This window comes from Ctenopharyngodon idella, chromosome 3 (genome assembly GCF_019924925.1).
Source record: "Ctenopharyngodon idella isolate HZGC_01 chromosome 3, HZGC01, whole genome shotgun sequence".
NCBI lineage: Eukaryota > Metazoa > Chordata > Actinopteri > Cypriniformes > Xenocyprididae > Ctenopharyngodon > Ctenopharyngodon idella.
In genome coordinates this window covers 20,785,519-20,806,491 of record NC_067222.1, presented here as the reverse complement: position 1 = coordinate 20,806,491, position 20,973 = coordinate 20,785,519, and the positions used below count along the sequence as shown (strand labels likewise).

Below are 20,973 nucleotides of genomic sequence, written 5' to 3'. Positions count from 1 at the left end.
TTATTTTGTGTGTTTTTGCTCAAGATTAATACAGGGGAAGATGTGTTATTGTTCAATGTTCTGTTATTTTGGTATTTAAAGGAGTTTCTGTGATGTTGAAGTTTTGTAGGGTTAACATCATGGTGAAGAGTAGTGCTTGTGGTTAGATCGAGAATAAGCTGCGAAACTTCAAAGCTGTGGATTAACAGTTCATGCAAATAAATAGTGATAGTCTCTTTGATGGTTACATTAACGCATGCTCATGCTAACTAACACTTAACCGTAAAGATTAGGTGCTAGTTTATCCAATATTTCAATTAAATTGTAATTAGCGAGTTTGTGTAGTACAAAATACATTTCTTAAGTTCTACTAAAATATTCTTTGAGTTGTTTACTTAAATGTTTTGAGTATTCTGAACTTGTCGGGTTTTACAGTGTGGTCAAGTCGATTGCGATTATCATGTCAATGATTCGATTCCACGATGTGTTGCATTCTCAGTTTTCATTATTACTGCACATGGCTACATTTTTGTCAATGAATACAAGCAGTCAGATATATGAACTCCCTTTTTATTTTATCTGCTCCAAGAAAGTACACTTCCTGAATGTAGCAAACATAAAACAAAACAAAAAAATAAGTCTGAATACAGCATGCGACAGGAGCATTTAGAACTAATAAAGACTAGTATACTAAAAGTGCATGAAACGGTCAAAAAGTGTACTTAAGTTACAATAACGCTCACACACACTCGCTTATATGCTGTAAATGTTAAAATATTGGGTGCGTTTTTATTAGTTGCTTGTGTGTTGTTTAGCCTCCCTCCGCCATTTCACGCTAGCGCGAGAAGCACGTATGCGACATATGACGTCAGAGAAACGTCAGTAGGATATAATCGATTATGGTCTATTACTGCATCGATGCAAAATCGTCCATATGTGCATCGCAATGTATCGTAGAAACGATTAATTTCAACACCCCTAGTGTATAAGATATTCTGGTCCCCAGATGGCTCAGGTCCCTCCTTCAGTGCTTATCTTGTCAATCAAAAATTTGAAGTCTAAATGCTTACAAATGTAATAACATTACATTCATGCATTTAGCAGGCGATTTTATCCAAAGCGACTAACATTGAATTCAAGGTATACATTTGATCAGTTCATGCATTGCCTGGGAATCAAAGCCAAGACGCTGGGTAACTTATTAACAAGCCACACAATTCAAAGTATCAGCAGCATTATCAGCAAGACGTGCTGAACTTTAATACTTAGATTTAACTTAGCAGTAAAACCTTTATCTCTACTGTATCATATTCTGAATCACTCGAGAGTACTGAAATAAAACCTTTCCATTCCTTTTGGAAAAACTGCTCCTGGTTATTTGTATAATAAAGAGTCTGGAGCATAATGACTCATTTAATAGCTGCGCTGCCTGCTATCCCAGGAAGACGCGCACATGGCATGTTTCAACAGCAGTGCAAACCCATTCGTGTCAGCGGGACAACGACCCCTCGAGCAAACGCTCTGACAGACTCCATCTCCATCGCATCTAAGATGAGACAGACCAATAAACGGAGCAGTGCTTTTCAATCAGCATCTGTGTGGAATATTAAGAATGAATGAAAAGGTCAATTCAAAGACGCTTGGCCTTTCAGCAACAGCTATCAGTCGGTCAATGTTTAATCTGCAATATATTACAAGAGAAACAGGCCACTGTTGTCCATTTAAGAAAATCATTCTGCTGGCCAATCAGCTATCAAAAGCAAAACGAGAAGAGGAAAGAGAAAATGAAAAGATATAATTCATCTGCAAGACAGATTGTTGTAAGTAAATTAAAAAGAAAGACCAAATTGTTCCTCTTACAGAGATAGCAAGTAAAAACCCCGCAAAAGCCCTTGACAAAAATACTTTAATGTCAGTGTGTGAGATCACCACCCCAAATCTAAGTCAAAGAGGAACGTACCGATATCTTTGGTGTCTTAAAGCTCAAAACACTGTTAAAAGCATGATAGCACTTTCATAATGGGTCTAAATATATGCACTTACTCCTCTTGACTAATGGACCAAACTTCATACACAAGAGGACAAATCCACTGCAGTGCATTATATCTATTCACAGTGTTCCCTACCTCTATGTGTGCTTTACTTTCTAATCAATGCATGAATCAATCAATCAATCAATCAAATCAATAAATCAAGTATGCCCCCCCCCCCAACTAAATTAACTATAATAACTAGCTTCCGGCAGACGGCCGTACACATCGATTTGTGGCAGAAGAGTAACCTCTGGCCCGACGCATGACGAACACGGAAGCGCAGAGGATAGAGCAAAACAAAACACCGGTCATAAATTATAAGTCTAAAACGAGAAATTTTAAAGAGAAATGTCAGAGGAGTTCGATATAAGAAGATGAGCTTGAGTTTGTTGCCCAACCTTATTTGTTTGAATCATGACAGGCGTCTAAGCTTACGATACTCCTACATCCTGCGTCATACATTGCGCCAGAGGATTACTCATTTGATGCAAATCGACTTGCACAGTATGCGTACGGTCATCCTCCGGAAGCTAGTTATTTTACTTCATAAAGTCTTAAGTCAGAAGGCCTTTATTATCCACCTGGAGCCATATGGATTATATTTTATGATCAATGGATGCATTTTTTGGGGGGCATCAAAACACGCCCCGTGTTCACTACCATTATAAAGCTTGGAAGAGCCAGAATATTTTTAAATATATCCCTGATTGTGTTTGTCTGAAAGAAGATAGTCATATACACCTAGGATGACTTGAGGGTGAGTAAATCATGGAATAATTTAATTTTGGGGTGAACTATACTTTAATAGTATACATGGACACAAACTAGTCAAAAGTACACAATTATGCTGCCTTAGACAGCATAAATGTTTATTTTACTCCCTGTGAAAAAATAACACAAATAAAACGCTGATATCAGCCAGACTGATGAACTGCCTGAAGTTTGGCTATTTTGAGATTATCAGGAAGTTTCAAAATCTACTGACATCCATGTTAATGAATAAAGTTTTAATACAGAACACATTTCTGTTTTTTTCTGTGGCTTAATATTGTATTAGAATAAATGTGCTTACATTTCACTATTTTGTATTTCTCATTTATTGTAATTAACTTGTATTATTTATCAGACACACTGTTCTCATGATATCAATATCAGCCTTTGGCAAACCCATATAGATTCAGCACTAAAAACGAGTCATAAAACAGCATCATAAGGTGAACTACACTTACGTGAAGCTCATTTGGCTATTGCATCAGAAAAGAAACCAAGAGAAAATGACTTGAGCATGTTTACCACTGAAACCTCAGTCTGTGACGATTTAGGGCACAGTAATAAGGGTCAGACTAGATCTACGGACCAAGAGATAACATGTGGGTTTTCTACATAACCACCATTTTCAGTCATGTTGATGTTATACTAGATCTACACGAGAGGCTGATGAGCTCAAAGATAAGGAAGTCGAGAAGTTCTTTAGAAAAAAAAAAAAAAAAGATGTGATGTGTGAACTGCACATGTAACATTGGCCATTAACAGGTACTTAAGTTGGAGCCATTTTGCTTAAGCACACAGAAATCTAAGGCTACATAGCAAATGCACTAAAACCCACTCAGAAGCAGCTGGAAAGCATTACCGTGACAACCACCAAGTACACCGTTGCACTGTGGTGGTGACTTTTGCATATGCAAACACTGCTTACATTTTCATCACAAAATGTAAATCTAGTATAAAATAAAATGCTGACAGCACACAATAAAGATACCCTCTCTCTCTCTTCTGGATATTTTAGCACCCTTGCTGACTTGTAGTCTATTTTTTGCACACTCTGAAGAATCACTTCCTCATCAAATCACAGAAAAAAAAAACAAGAAAGCATTCACATATGTGCACAATAGTGACCATCAAATGTTAACATGGGTGATGATCTCCCCTTTTTTCTTCCATCAGACTGCAGAAACGCCAGAGGAATTGTGGGAAGTGGGTAGATTTGGAGCCAGTCAATGCTCTAAACTCATGACCTTTGCAATGATTAAGTAAGTAACTTGATGTTTGTGCACAACTAGCACAAGTGTGAACTAGCCTATAAACACACCAATAAAACTTGTCAGACAGATCCAGATCATTCGGACGCACAGGGCAGAAAACTCATCGTGCGGTTTGTTGATGAGATTGAGCAAACTTTGTTTTTACAGACATCGTTGCATCATTGTGACTGATGCAAAAAAGAAGATAGTGTATATTTATGTGCGCTAAAGTACTCTTCATGACGCATTTCAGATCACGAAATGTGATTTTAAATGGATAGTTCAACCAAAAATGAAAATTCTTTCAATTCCACAACTGTCGGACTTCCTTGGAACACAAATGAAGATATTCTGAAAGTGCTTTTGTGTCAATAGAATGAAAGCCAATGGGGTCCAATGTTGTTTTGGACCCCATTGACTTCCATTGAATGGACAAAACCACTCTTCGAAATATTTTTTTTTGTGTTCCAAAGAAAGAAGAAAGTCATACAGGTTTGGAATGGAATAAGGGTGAGTAGATAGACACAATATTAATTTATAGGCGAATGCCTGCTTGTGTAGATGGTTCTCTTACTTGCATATAAGGTAGAGGCGTAGAGCCCTATAATTTCCGTGATGCAGAAAATACAGACAGAATCGCGGAATCCAGTCATAAAAACAGAATTTATTGTGTAACACAGAATGTCAATGAATGTGTCAAATTTTTGATGAATAAATAAAAAGCAAGTCAGTACACTTAAATCAAATCGCGATATAGACTAGAGTCTGTGAATGTTAAACCGCAAAAACGACTATTTAAATATAAATTCTGCATATTATGGGTGTCTCCGTGTGAATGAATGGCGCAGATGCACGGTTTCATTTACCACGTGACGCTCGTGGTGTTTTCAGCCTCTGCTGCCTCACTATATGAAGACATGAATGCATGAACTTCATCTCCAGAGCCGCACTGAGAGTCACATCATGAGTATTACTGTTCCATTTGAGAAAAACTATCGTCATATCATAAACACACAGAAACTCAAAGGTCTTCACTGCAACCTGTCAAAATAAAAGTTTGGTTTAACTTGTGACAGAAATAGATTACTGTTGTACAGCAGAATTTAGCTACATCTCAATGGAATAATAATAATAATACTAACACTAATAACAATAACAATAAATTATTATGAAAACTATTTTTTTAAGGAATAATCACAATTTCTCTTTCATGTTTCAATTTTAACAGTAAAGCTGTTGTGCAGCACTTTGTTTGACAACAAAAAGTTTGTTTAATGTCATATGATTAAAAGATAAATTAAATTAATGTTTTATGCCTTCATTTGATTGCCAGAAAAATTAAAATGAACAACACAGAATGAGAAAAAAAAAAAACATTTCATAGAAATGATTGTTTTAAAATTAATACATTTTGTTGTTTTATTGAATTGAATTATTTAGACGTGATTTTTGATTATTAAATTTTAATTAAACCAGTAAAACGGAATCCAGAAAACTTAAAACAGAAAACACAGAATTTAGTAAAAATAAAATAAAAACGTAAAAAAAAAAAAAAAAAAAAAACGTCCTAAAAAAGGCCCTAAAATTTTTTAGTTTTTGTCAAACTTTTAATAAATTGTTGTTAAATTGTATAAGTTTCAGGACTTCAATTAATTAGACATGCTTTTTGATTACTAAAATTTAATTTGACCATTAACATTCTAACGGAAGAAAAAAAAAAAAAAAAAAAAAAAAAAAGGAATTGAGAAATATTAAAACAGAAAAAACGGAACTTGTAAAAAAATTAAAATAGATTTCATAGGGCCCTAATAAGGCATAAAAGGGACTAAATAAAGTCAGATCTTTGCATGTAATCAAAACAAAGCATACACGAGAACATTCATAATTGCTCGTTGAATTATCTCATTACTGCCCTGTTTTTCTGCATGCATTATCCAACAATGTAATCTAAAATCGAGAAAAAAAGCCCACAGAGGAACAATCCAATGCCATAATCCTGCCCAATGTCATCCGTTTTCTTCCTCACCACTCTAGGACAGGGTTTATTTACCGACTCTGCCTTCCCATCGCAAAGACAAAGGCCTGAGGATAGTCTCGGGTAGTAATCATATCAAAAGAATGAAGCTGTTGATGTGCTTATGACAGGCTTATGCATGCATGATGCACGAATGATGCCCCCAAACTCAACCTGAAGGATTAGAATGATTGCGTTTAAATCTCCGAGCACTTGAGTACAAGCCCTTTCCTCCACACATCCGATATGTTGCAATCCAGCTCAAAGAGGGACGCTTGAACTCTCCTTAGGGAGAGAACGAAAGAACGCGGCTTTACATAAGCTGGACAGCGACATACAGCTGTGAGGTCTGGCCGGATTAACAGATGCTGCGCTTGAGATTAACATTCAGACGCAAGAGGAAAGAGAAATTATGTGCTTGCGTAAACAGTCATTCTGAGAAGCTGCTGTTTTGATAGAAGAAACTACACTGATATCACGAAACAGATATTAGAAGGGAGGAAATAATGACCTTGAGATGCACAGGAACTAGTCACTGAAATCAACAAATGTTGCTCTTTTTTTGTTCATTCGTACCTACAAATGCTCTAAAATATCTACTTAGCTTCTCAGTTTCAACTTGTTTATGAAACAATGAAACTTGTTTATGTCTGGAACAGGACGTTAAGATTGCAAGCTGTAATGTCAGCAAAGGAACAGTAAAAGGAAAAGTTAATTACGAAGGAACTACAGCGAAGACGTTCAGCACAACAAATTTGATCTGAGTCTATTTTATATATTAATATAAGAAGCGAACAAGCATTCGTCTATTGACACACAAATAAGAGCCGCACAAAACGGCGTGCTAAAGTGGAAACTTTTTTTTCTCAAAATTGTGAGATAAAAAGTCACAATTACCTTTTTTTTCAGAAACAAGCTTTCATATGATCGGATAACAATGTTCTAAATTAATGTATTTTTTGTTTTATGTAATTTTATGTTACAAAGCTAAAGTCAGACTATTCTGTTCTTTGCTCTAATTTTTAAAAAAATTAAATGCTGACGCTATATTGTATTTCTTCATGTACCCTTTCATTATTTCTCGTCTGTCGCTTAAATATAAAATGGCAATCGACCCATTTACTTGTAAAATATCAGCAAGCAGAATCGCCCATGAAAAATTATAATCGGTGCATCTCAACTTAAGATCTTTTTTATAGCACTTCCTTTTTTTCAATACCATAATCATCTATTCTACTTCATGTAAATGACAAATCTTTCTGGCATGTGGACAGAAAATCATACAATAAAATAAAACAAATCAATAGTTAACAAACCAATTGACGTAGATCCAATATAAGTGTTGTTTCAGTAGTTAATTAGTAATGAGACATAACACACAGACATTCTGATCGAGATAAAAAAAATCCCATAACTACATGCTCTTGTGGATCTATATTAATAAACAATGATACACATTAAATAATCATGCCTTACCTTCAATATCTCCCCACGTTTAAAACTCAGCTCATCATCTGCAGTTGCTTTGAAATCATACTTGGCAATGGCCTCCATGATTCAGCCTGACGGACAGCTACGTGGTAAGGTACAAAGCAGTGGAAAATGCCTCCTGATGCAGTTTATATCCCTGTTGTGGACCAGAGGACCAGACAATGAGATCTCAAAAGCGATGATGAGCACAGATCCAAGAAGACACAATGATGTCCACCTGCCTCTCTCTCTCTCTCTCTCAGCCTCAGCCCCGCGTCTCTCCCCCCGTCGCGATCCTCACATAAAGATCACGGCGAGAAACCTGCGAACAAAATACACTCTTTCAGAAAATCCGATAAGGCTCGATAGAGTTGATCTAGTGTTCTAGATTGTTCAATGGGCCGCGCCCCACGATACAACTGGCATTAAAAAGCAAACGCTCCCCATAAAGAGGAAGGAAACCCGTCTGCTTGACGTCTCAAGCGGCCAATTACGCCTCAAGCGGCAAATTACGCGCCGCAAGCAGAGCGGGCCGTCCAATCAGATTAGCGCGTCGAAGAGGACTCGGCCAATCAACGCGCTAGAAGGGACGTCAACACCCAGTTGGCGTCGCTCCGTCTGGTGTTCGACCAATAAACGCACAGCGTTGAAAAACGCAAGTCTCGATAACGTCATAGCGCTATAGAACGTGCACAGAATAATATTCGTTAAACCTGTGAGCAAATATCAAGGATTGCGCAGACATAAATCAACGAGTAAACACCGCTTTGCGAACCAGCTGTAATGTATCAACGATATCAGATTTCTAGCGGAGAAAATTGCGTAAAAGACACCGGAAATGGATTGTATCTATAGCATATATGTCATTTGTACATTTGAATCATATCGATATTCTGCGAATCAACAGGCAGCGTTTGATAATAACGTATTATTGCCTAACTGTATGAACGTTGAAACGTTTAGCATCATATAATATAATCACACAATGTTTACAACATTCAAATAAAATATATATTAGTTGTCAACTGCTATGATTGATATAGTTTACCATTATACATATAGTAACGCAATATAAAGCTCATTTTTACTGTCTAAATATTATAGTCATGTTTTTAAAGTGTTGCTATTCAACTATGTATCGTTTAAATAATAATAGAAGAAACATCAATAATTTCAGTACAGTTCCGAAGGTTCTAGTTTATAAATCCCGTAAAGTAACTTTAAAACAACACACGAGACTTTGTTTCTTTTGTCATCTTTTTGTCAACATGTCTAGAAACATAAAAGCGATGATTTCGTGGCTATAAATAATAGCGAATGTTGATATTGTATAGTAAAGCAGACAGGCCTTATGGCCTTTGCTCATGTTAACGTGAAAAAAAAAAACACTGACGCTGGCAGTCAGAGGAAAAACTGAAGTTTCATATACTCACTCTTGTAAACAACTGTAAGGGGCCAATACTCGCTCTCTCGTTATAATGAACCAAGAATCCACTCCAATTGGTCTTTAATCGTTGGTGAGGTTGAGCCCTTGTACCTCGCCCGACTTGAAATGGTGAAAAATTGCTGTATTTTTCTGTTTATTTCCGTTTCCTCCTTGATACAGCATGTGCAGCTTCCGCCTGCCCCTAGTGGACGAGTCGCGTCATTACACAGTTTTATAATGATGTCCAATAGGCTGCAGCATAGCGCCATCTTCTGGTCAAATAGTGTTTTAATAGTACAGGGAGTAATTACATAACATTATGACCACTGACAGGGTAAAATAACACTGATTATCTCTTCATCACGGCACCTGTTAGTGGGGTGGGATATATTAGGCAGCAAGTGAACATTTTGTCCTGAAAGTTGATGCATTAGAAGCAGGAAAAATGGGCAAGCGTAAGGATTTGAGTGAGTTTGACAAGGGCCAAATTGTGATGGCTAGACGACTGGGTCAGAGCATCTCCAAAACTGCAGCTCTTGTGGGGTGTTCCCGGTCTGCAGTGGTCAGTGTCTATCAAAAGTGGTCCAAGGAAGGAACAGTGGTGAACCAGCGACAGGGTCATGGGCGGCCAAGGCTCATTGATGCACGTGAGGAGCGAAGGCTGGCCCGTGTGTCCGATCCAACAGACGAGCTACTGTAGCTCAAATTGCTCAAGAAGTTAATGCTGGTTCTGATAGAAAGGTGTCAGAATACACAGTGCATCGCAGTTTGTTGCGTATGGGGCTGCATAGCCACAGACCAGTCAGGGTGCCCATGCTGACCCCTGTCCTCTGCTGAAAGCACCGACAGTGGGCACGTGAGCATCAGAACTGGACCACAGAGCAATGGAAGAAGGTGGCCTGGTCTGATGAATCACTTTTTCTTTTACATCACATGGATGGTCGGGTGCGTGTGCGTCGCTTACCTGGGGAACACATGGCACCAGGATGCACTATGGGAAGAAGGCAAGCCGGTGGAGGCAGTGTGATGCTTTGGGCAATGTTCTGCTGGGAAACCTTGAGTCCTGCCATCCATGTGGATGTTACTTTGACACGTACCACCTACCTGAGCATTGATGCAGACCATGTACACCCTTTCATGGAAACAGTATTCCCTGGTGGCCGTGGCCTCTTTCAGCAGGATAATGCGGGTTTGTTCAGGATGTGCTGAACAAACAAGTCCGATCCATGGAGGCTCCACCTCGCAACTTACAGGACTTAAAGGATCTGCTGCTAACATCTTGGTGCCAGATACCACAGCACACCTTCAGGGGTCTAGAGGAGTCCATGCCTCGATGGGTCAGGGCTGTTTTGGCAGCAAAAGGGGGACCAACACAATATTAGGAAGGTGGTCATAATGTTATGCCTGATCGGTGTATGTTCTGGAATGCCTGAGAGTCTTGATTGTGGATGCTCAGAACATTACCACATGGCTTGAAACTGCATTAACTGATTCACTTTCAGGATCAAATAGTGTATTATTGTGTAAATTCTGTCGTCTACACCTGTCACTACCACAGCACATTTCTACATTTTGTATATATGATAATGTGACAAAATTGAGTTGATTTTAATCTGATTCTATAAAGCAAGCAATAACCTCTACATTGCCCATTAATTTGGTTTAATTGGTGCTTGACTTTAAAATCAGACCACCTGAGGAAAGGAACCACTGCATGTGGTCCACCTGCACATTCACTAATTACCCCTCAGTCTTAGTCTTTACAAAGATGAAATACTTTAGAATATAAATTATTGAGGGCTTAAAATAAATGAATGTATTTTGAAACTTAGCCCACTTTAGCACATAAGGAGATATACACAAGAGCTTGCATTATTTTTCACAACTGTCTGTATATCTAATAATAGGCCTATCCAGAATTACCTTCATGCACACAGACACACACACACACACACACACAAATAATATTCAGCTACATTGGATATTCAAGACCAAAATTATGATTAATACTGGCAGTGTGGAATATGTCTGCATATGGCATCAGGTTAAAACATTTACACTTACATAATATGACATTCGGATTGGAATATTCCTGTAAATATATACCCAGCTAACAAAAATGTTATTTCTGAATGTTCCCTGAACCCAAAACCTCCAGTTTTTCTTAAATGTTTTAAAAACCTTTTTCGTGGAAACATTCCATTTTTCATTCTGCAAATTATTTTAGGAACGTTAATTTTGAATGTTCTTTGAACATTTGGAAACAAGTAGGGTAGAGTGGGGGAAAACACCCCCTTGTTCTCTCCTCGAAATACAATTTGCCAAGATCACACGTTTAGATATTTTCAAGTTCGTCATCTAATCCAAAATCACTGTCCCACTTATCCCTCCATTCCTCCCAGTATAGGATTGGACGCAAATATTCCATTACATATGAAGGGAGTAATTTCTAATGTATATAATACTTTAATGTCAATAAAAAGTATTAATCACAGTTATATAGTATATAGTAAGGCCTGTAGATAGGGAGTACGTTATTTAAGGAAAATATAATTATATTTTCAGAATGACAAAAATTATTTTTCAAATATAGTCACGTGGGGTAAAACACCCCCTTCCCACTACCATAATTACTGTAGTTACTCTGTTCTGAACATCAAATCCTTTGTTTTTTAATCAAATTTAATCTAACTAGGTGGTTGAAAATATTTGGATATTTAAATACTAAAAAATTACCTCAAGTTAGCATCAGGTATAGTTAGCTAGCCAGTTAGCATCAGCTAACAATAGTATTTTTCAAATAAGATATAATAATTTTGTAAATCATTATAATTATATAAATAATTATTAATAATTATAATTATATAAATAATTATTGATTATATTCTTACTGATTTTAAGCTAAAACTGCCTGTACTCTGATTTTGCTGTAAATGTATAAAACAACTTGGTTTGTCAGACTGGGGGCGGGCATTTTACCCCACGCCTCGGTAGCCTACAAATTACATTTTTGTTAAAAATCTAACATGGAAACTCTGGACATTTTTCATACTTGGTTTCTAATTTATGCCATTGTCTCTAAAATTATGATAGCTATATCTGGACACATTTAAATTTTGTCACAGAAAAAAAATTACACAGTCCTGGGCGTTTTCCCCACCCTACCCTACCATTTATAAATGTTAGATGAACGTCCAACTAAAACGTTTCAGAAAAACATTATTAAAGATAAGTTTAAACAAACGTTCTATTAACGTTTGTTCATAACTTTGAGACAACCTTTTCCAGAACGTTAGCTAAAGTTGCTAATCACATATATAAATACAATTGATTGCAGTTCCTTTTTTGCATAAATTATCTGCATCAATATGTGCACTTCACGCGTAGGCTGATCAATCCTCTCCAGGTTTCATTAGCAAGACAACATTTAATCCTACATTCGCAAACATGTTTCCACTTTTCACTTTGTAGACACTTCAAACCCCTCTGATTAAACCGCTCACTAATTATAAAGGCAGTCCCAGTGGAGCAAGACATGCAAACATTATGCGGTGGATATGACATCCCAAATGGGATTAGTTGCTGTAAATAAACGTGATTAAGGTAGTTCAGCAGCCAGTTATGTGCAGTTTCCCGTTTCTGTACCGAAAGTGCCCTTATGGATGATGTTCGTCACGTCAGCAGCATCAGGCAGCAAATCAGACGCTACATCGAGCTCAACACACAACTCCTTTTCAGCGAGGCTCATCTTTCCAGATGTCCTGCGTATCAGGAATGAATGAGAGCGTTAACATCATATGAAGCACATTTTGATCGGACAATGAAGCAGTGAAGTGCACACTAGTGAACTGGAGACATATTGGCAATGTAGGAGCATCATTCGTGTAGAGCGCGTTTGAGGAGCTGTCAACTAGTGGAATGCTTTTTTAAAGAGAAATTAAAGGCAAACCCCTGGAGATACTCAGATAAAGGTAGGTTTATGCAAATTAGATGACAATTGATGCGTAACTGTTTTACACTAACAAAAAGTACCAAAAAGTGTTTGTGGACAGGCACCATGTCAATAACACATTGATATTTTATAATATTTAATATGAATGCATCATGTTTTTTTTGCCTTGGACTGCAATGTAAATACTATAGAAGCCTATATTGATGTTGTAAGGGTTGCCTATAAATGATAAGAAAGAGAAAAGAAAGGGAATTATAAATTTCATATACAAAGACCCATTTAAATAAATTAATAGGTGTGAGAAAAACGCATAAAGGTGTGTAGTTTCTAAAATTACATAATTTGCTTTTATGTTGCCAAAATGATTAAAATATTATCCCATAATCCTAATATATATATATATATATATATATATATATATATATTGAATGTAATATAATATGTAATATCAAATTGTTCTTATTTCTTACTGTTGTACACAAATCTGATTTCATGAATCTCAGGATTAAAAAATGATTACATTGACTTTATTCAATAAAATTAAATTTAGTAAATTTTTGAAAATAATTCATTTAATTAATAAAGTAATTTAATTTATTGATGTAATTTACAATTTTTAACTTTAACAGCCCTAACAATCTTTGTATAAATACATCACTATTGTCAATAAAGTAAAGAGACGACAAGAAAAACCACCAGCATAATCCGAAAACAAACTCCATTTACAATCCTGGAAAAAAGCCTGACAGGTTGGGACAAATCCATAAAATAAATTGCTCTGTTTGGAGTTCACGGTGTGCAGATTTGACTGTTTACAAAACAATAAGTGTTGAATGTAAGTTTAAGTGTGTAAGACTGTCTCGAATTACAGTAGCTTCTACAGTCAGATATTCTATAGTGACAAAGACAACTAATAATTACTTTAGCACTGTTTAGCAATTATTTTTATATGTCAATTAAAAAATGTTTTTAAAACAATCATATCTCCTATGACAGTAGGAGCCTGTTGTTAATAAGATCTGTGCTTTTGTATTTTATGATCAAGTCTGTGATGGATTTCAGCGTGACCCGCACTGACAATTCCAGTGATGAGTTTAATTCATCTCAACATTTAAATGCAGGTAAATACACTATAAAAATGTTGCTGAGCAACCTAAATGTGTGTCATGTGGCAAATTAACAGGCTTTATTCAAGTCAAACATATTATTTATTTGACTACTGCCCATCAAAAGTAATCTTAAGGGTAAAGTATAGGTCTCTTAGTTTTTAATGTGTATTTATTTATTTATTTAATTAGATTAATTTGTGGTTCTCTGCTTGTGTCTAGCTCATGACTCACAGGCTTTATGGCACGGATAATGTTCAGTCATTATCACAAAACAAACCCCGACATGATGTTTATTGTGTGATAATGACTGGCTGACTGTACAATATCCCTGCTTATTATATGGCTACTTTCAACATAAATTAAACACACAGGCATGAAATATTGAAAGAATATTGTTGTTACAATATTAAAATATTGTAGAATTTAATTTATTTTGAAAATAAAGAGACCATAGAATGCCATAGCACACGATACATGAAAATAGCACAGTTATGTAAATAAATAAATAAATAACAGTTACCAGGGACAACAGTCAGATGCATAATTTAATGGTCAAAAGTCAAAAGATTTTATATATTGTTCAACATTTTGAGGTTGGTCAGATTTGTTTTTTATCTTATCCTCACCAAGATCAAAAATACAGTAAAAACAGAAATATTGTCAAATATAATTACAATTTAAAATAACTGTTTTCTATTTGCATATATTTTAAAATGTAATTTATTCCTGTGATGTCAAAGCTGAATTTTCATCACCATTACTCCACTCAGTGTCACGTTTCTAATTATCAGTGTTGAAAACATTTGTTCAAAAGTTCAGAATTTATTTGAAATTGAAATCTTGAAATCTGATCTTACTGACCCCAAACTTTTGAACGGTACTTGTTTAACTTTTGAAACCAAAATGAAAATAATTAAAGCATATATTTTAAATGTACTTAAAACTAAAAACACTAAAATTTCTCTTTTGTTTCCTGCAGACACTGACGAACAGTATCACAATGTTCTCATGCCTAGCGTTTATGGCGTCATCTGCTTCGTCGGCATTATAGGCAACTGCATTGTCATCTACACCATCGTCAAAAAGACAAAGTTCAGGGCGCAACAGACGGTGCCTGACATCTTCATCTTCAGTCTTTCAATTGCAGACCTTCTGTTTCTCCTAGGCATGCCGTTCCTCATTCACCAGCTGGTGGGAAACGGTTCCTGGTGTTTCGGTGCCACCATGTGCACCGTTATCACAGCGATGGACTCCAACAGCCAGATTGTGAGCACCTACATTTTAACAGTCATGACTTTGGATCGATACTTGGCAACAGTTCATCCCATCCGCTTCAACCACATTCGCACTCCATGCGTGGCCGTGGCGGTCGTCGGCCTGGTGTGGATCCTCTCGCTGCTGTCCATCACGCCGGTGTGGATGTACGCCGGCCTTATGCCCCTGCGAGACGGTTCAGTGGGATGCGCTCTGCTCCTCCCCAATCCGGCTACAGACACCTACTGGTTTACTCTCTACCAGTTCGTGCTGGCGTTCGCTTTGCCTTTGGTGATCATTTGCGTGGTGTTTTTCAAGATCCTCCAGAACATGGCAGCCACGGTCGCCCCACTTCCCCAGCACAGCCTTCGCGTGCGCACCAGAAAGGTCACTCGGATGGCAGTCGCCATATGCCTGGCATTCTTTATTTGTTGGGCACCTCATTACATCTTGCAACTGGCACATCTGAGCGTGCAGCGGCCCAGTTACGCCTTCCTCTACGCCTATAACATCGCCATCAGCATGGGCTACGCCAACAGTTGCATTAACCCGCTTCTCTACATCATGCTCAGTGAGACCTTCAAAAGACAATTCATCGTAGCCATCCGGCCAGTGCACAAAGACTTCCGGGCTGATCCGGGAACGGCCGAAGGGAGCGTCAGTCTACGTTTGGCCCCTGACGGAGCGCAGCAGTCCCAGTCCTCCCGGGAGCTGTTGCCGGTTACCGTGGCTGTACATTGAAACTATTATCTCACCAGGAAACCCTGGGAAACTGCACTGAGTCATGCTGAAGACATTTTTGTGTGTGTCTATAATGAGCATGCAGCTGAAAAGAAGTCTATAAAGTGTTTCTGTGCAGGGAAAGAGATATGATATACTGTATATACACAACTCATTTATAGCAACACTTTTACATCACAGTAATTTACTGCCTTGCAGTGGCTTTTACAATCATTTGTTTTCTGTAAAATAGGGCTTTATAGGGTTGGTATGATATGCAGTGGAGGTCAAAATTAGAGGATAACCGTCAATTTTCTAAATTTCAAGGTCAATGCTTAGTCCTATTTGAAGTTATCCTAACAGGAGTTTTAAACATATTTCATAAGTTATATATATTCTGATATACAGTATAAAAAACTTAGGATTAGTTCACCCAAAAATGAAAATTCTGTCATTAATTACTCACCCTCATGTCGTTCCAAACCTGTAAGACTTAATAAAGAAAAAGATAAATGGAGATCTTTTTAATGAAATCTGAGAGCTTTCTGTCCCTCCATTGACAGCCTACGCAACTACCACTTTCAAGCTCCAGAAAGGTAGTAAAGACATCATTAAAGTAATCCATGTGACTCCAGTGGTTTAACCTCACTTTTATTTTTTGTTTTTGCAAAAAAACATAATTTACCACTTTATTTACAAAATATTCATCTCCAACGCGCGTTCGAGAGCACCACAATGACCAGGGGTGCACATAACTTTTTTGGTCTGGTTCTCAAGGGAGCACCTGGAGATGTTGCTTGGTACTCACACTTTACGTGACACACTTATCCTAAAAGCTGTCCTCATCACATGCTCTCCTCACTATCTTCTTTTCTCTCGAACATGGTAGATGATGATAATAATGATTTATTTGTTTTTTTGTTTTTTTTACTATCATTAATGACACAGACAACAGCAAGAATATTAGGCTGCTGTCACTTTAAGAAGGAAAGCGCGGACTGAATAACTGACACACATCCGGTTTCTTTCTCAACTGTTCACTTATGACATAACCGAGAGAATACTTGCCGAGACAGGTATTTTGACATAATTTTGTGTGTATGTGTCCGTTTATGCGCAAGTAAACGCGAAAGAGGAATTAATTCGGTGTTCGAGCGCTGTCTGACTCTCTCTCTCTGCGTGTGCGTGCGTTTCAGGGGTGTGAGTCTGTGTGCACAGATAACAGCTCGCGAGTCCCGATTTTCGCCTCTTCTTCTGCTTTTAAAATAGTTTGAATGTGTTAATTGGTGAGACAAAACACGTCCAAATGATAAACTTTCACTCTATGATGGTTAAATTTAGCAGTTAATCCGCGAATCACCGAACCGTTGCACGTTATTCATACGGATCACGGATTAACTGCGATCCGTTGCACACCTAATAATTAAATAACACACTTATCATCATGATTGCTATCTTACCAGAGATAGAGAAAAATCCTACTCTAGTACAAACAAAGCACTCGTGTCGCTTCATAAAATTGAGGTTACACCACTGGAGTACTTTAATCATGTCTTTACTACCTTTCTGGGGCTTGAAAGTAGTAGTTGCGGAGGATGTTAATGGAGGGACAGAAACCTCTCCGATTTCACTATTAAGATCTTCATTTATTCATTCTTCATTCTTAGAGGTTTGGAACGCCATGTGGGTGAGTAATTAATGACAGAATTTTCATTTTTGTGTGAACTAACCTTTTAAATGAGACATTTGGAAAAAATAAATCAAAATCAGAGAACACTTTCAGATGCCTCCCAGTTATTGTTATTAATCTGGCACATGGTGCTAATCTCCTTAATTATCTGACAAACCCTATTTAACTCGCAGCATTCCTGTTAGGATAACTTTCCAATTTTCTCTGACTTTGCAAGATGGCGAGCCGCTCTAAGGTGACTGAAACCCTGCAACAGCAGGGTATGAAGGCCTAACGGATGACTCATTGCAAGAGAAGTTGGTCGTTCCAAATCTGTGATTTCTAGAAGCAGCTTTATAATGACACTAATTCATTCAAGCCCACGTAAGACAAATGCATGAGAGGACAGGATAATGCAAAGACTCTTAATTTGGAATCGGTTCAACACTGCAACTGGAATTGCTCGCCAGTACAGCTCTGAACAGGGTAAGGATTTGTCTTGACATACAGTGCCTTGCTGTATGAGATAATTCGGACTGAAAGCCCACTCTGCAGTGTCCAAAATGCATGGCTAACCTTTTCTGATGAGCATGTTGCGTGGACAGAGGAGAACTGGTCTAAAGTTTAATTTATTTGAGTCAGATGGGAAACATTATGTTCGGCGTCAAACTGGGGAAAGACTGAGTGCGTAAAGAAGTCATTTAAACTTGGAGAATGGTTTGAGTGATGTTTTCTGAAGCAAGAGTTGGGCCTTTTATACATGGCAGAGTGAATTCATATGTTTATCAGAACCTCCTTCTGCAACATGCAGTTCCTTCCCTGCGAGAATCTCTCAGCCCGCAATTTTTATGCAAGAAAATGCTCCCTGTCACACTGCAAAACGATAAAGCAGTTTCTTGAAGCTAAGAACATTGAAGTAATGAATTGGCCAGTCCAGACTGGCCAAACCCAATTGAAAATCTCTGGAAAATCCTTGGTGACAAATTATGGCTAAGAAACCCGTACTGTGGAAGAGACTGGAAGAAGAGTGGACCAAGATCACACCAGAGCAGTGTGAGAAACTAGCGATGTCCTGCGGCTGCAGATGTGCTGAAGTCATTCAAAGCAAGGGCTTCTACACTTCCTACTAATTTTTGACATTTATATATATTGTTTTTGAAAATCATTTTTGCTCACCAAGTTTGCATTCATTTGATGAAAAATACAGGGGGATAAAATTGTAATATTAAAAGCAACTGTTTCTATTTTAATATATTTTGAAATGTAATTTATTCCTGTGATGGCAAAGCTGTTTTAGTACATTAAGTTAAACTAAATAAGTGATATTAACTTTTTTTTTTCAAGTGACATTTTTTTTTTATGGTTTTAGTTAACTATAATAACCCTGATGTCAGTTTCTGCATGTTACCCATTTCCTCCTTACTAAGTCCATATAAATGTCACATTTTCTACCTCACAAGAGACTTGCTTGTTTTACATTATTTATAAAATCATTTTGCATTTTAAAGTCATTGAAAATAGTTCTTATGAGCTATTCTTAATCATGTTATAACTAGATTAGTGCTTTTTGTTGGAAACACAACTCTTGTTTTTGATGTCAGTGTAAATGTGTAAGTGCTGGTACTTGTTTTTGATAATATGTGTTTTATGTTGTCTTCTTTAATAGTATTGGTGTATTAAATCTTTAAATAATCTGTACATATAAATAGCACCACAAAATGTCCTTTATTGTCACTAAGTAGGCTACTGGTATGAACATATAGTAGGCCATAGCAAATTGTGTGTGTGTCTGTACAGAACAACACAACTATAGGATATATAGCCTTCACAATACCAGCCATTGTTCTTCTGAAAAGAGAGGTAATTTGGATGTAAAACAGTTTCCCCACATTTTTATGAGCATTTTATTTTTATTGAAACCAGGTATAAAAATATTTGCATAAAAGAAATTTGAAGTGCTCCATTTCCTCTCATGATTGCAGTGGAAAAATGGGACAAAACAAGAAACTGCTCAGAAACTGCCTTGCAATTTCATAGCATCCCTTCAGTGCAACATATAGGCCTGAAAAATTGTCTATGAATTTATAATTTCAATTTCATATGCATGTTAATGAGGGCTCATTATAAGGGCAACACCTACAGACAACAAACTTCCTCTGGCTGTGTAAAGGCGACTCTACTGAGAGGAAATTACCTGAACATATGTGAACTAATTGAAGCGTTCATGTCAAGAATCATAATGAATGTGTAAACCGTGTTACCACAGAAAACGAGCCTAAACCATAGTTCAGTGATGTTCTAGGAAACGCTGTGAGAACACGTGAATTTTGGCGCACAATGCACTCAGGCCCAGTGGAGAATGTTTGGTTTGTAATAAATTAAGTGGTTTTGTGTTTTATTCATTTGAGCGCGCACGTGAATACATGATGCAATAACACTGAGTGCCTTAAACTGTTTTAGATTTTCACAATGATAATTTGTGATATCCCGATATCCAGGACTGTTTGGACTGGGGCACAGACCTCCCCCTGAAAAAAGTGTCCCCATATTTGAATAATCTTTTTTTGATACTGTATCGGATAGCCTATATAGGTATAAATTGTCTTTATCTGCGGTATAAAATGCCTTGTTCATTCATAAGTCGCATGCGCGCAATCAAGAGCTGCTTCATCGCATGTTGTTTCATAGAATGGATTGCAGGTAAAATATCAGTCCATCCAGTGCTATTTTTGTTTTCAATGCAATTTTTGTAGGTAATAATGGTGTGTTCAAGTCATGTCGAAATTATTGTATGTGGGTCACTGACGAATAAGGTTTTTAAAAGTGTAAAAAAACATCATGGAGATATAATTAATTTTGAAGTGTTAACAATGAGATTATGTGGTTTTTAATCAATTAACACTGCTTTTGTCATTTTTTACAAGATGGACAAAATTTGTCACAAAAAAAGTCATTCGGTTTAACCAAAATTTCGGTTTTACTGAATGACACTTTTGGTTATACCGAATGACGATATTTTCAAACAATGCTAACAGGCTGATATCTAGCTAGCTAGCTAGTTAGCTTGCTAACAAGCAAAAGGACAATTAAACATTTCATATTTAATACAAGTTTTTATATTACAACATTTTCCATGTTTTATAGCGGTTGTACCGAATGACCTGATGTTTTGGGACATGCGTATGAGCAAGTGAAAAAGAGAGTTAGTTACTTTGCTTCATGACCATGTGGTCCTTTGCAGGTGTCTGAATGATGTCACATCCTGTCACATGATATTGACCACATGACTTGATCCAAAATGGTTCCTTTATATTGGTTACTCCGAA

At 37.1% G+C, this 20,973-nt stretch overlaps 2 protein-coding genes across 2 annotated transcripts in view; one reads left to right on the top strand and one right to left on the bottom strand.

Moving 5' to 3' along the window:
• Positions 1-9,134, bottom strand: part of grb2b (growth factor receptor-bound protein 2b) — a 44,181-nt gene extending 35,047 nt beyond the window's left edge. The window contains exons 1-3 of the mRNA XM_051886741.1: positions 8,951-9,134; positions 7,760-7,839; positions 7,524-7,676 (exon numbers count right to left, since the gene is read on the bottom strand). Of these exons, the coding sequence (XP_051742701.1) occupies positions 7,524-7,601 (78 nt within the window). The 5' untranslated portion in view covers positions 7,602-7,676; positions 7,760-7,839; positions 8,951-9,134. The remainder of the gene's footprint in view (positions 1-7,523; positions 7,677-7,759; positions 7,840-8,950) is intronic.
• A 3,208-nt stretch (positions 9,135-12,342) lies between these two features.
• Positions 12,343-19,639, top strand: mchr1b (melanin-concentrating hormone receptor 1b). The gene is made up of 3 exons (XM_051886740.1): positions 12,343-12,914; positions 13,941-14,016; positions 14,984-19,639. The coding sequence occupies exons 2-3, from the start codon at positions 13,947-13,949 to the stop codon at positions 15,997-15,999; spliced, it is 1,086 nt and encodes a 361-aa protein (XP_051742700.1). The 5' UTR covers positions 12,343-12,914; positions 13,941-13,946; the 3' UTR covers positions 16,000-19,639.
• Positions 19,640-20,973: the final 1,334 nt, after the last annotated feature.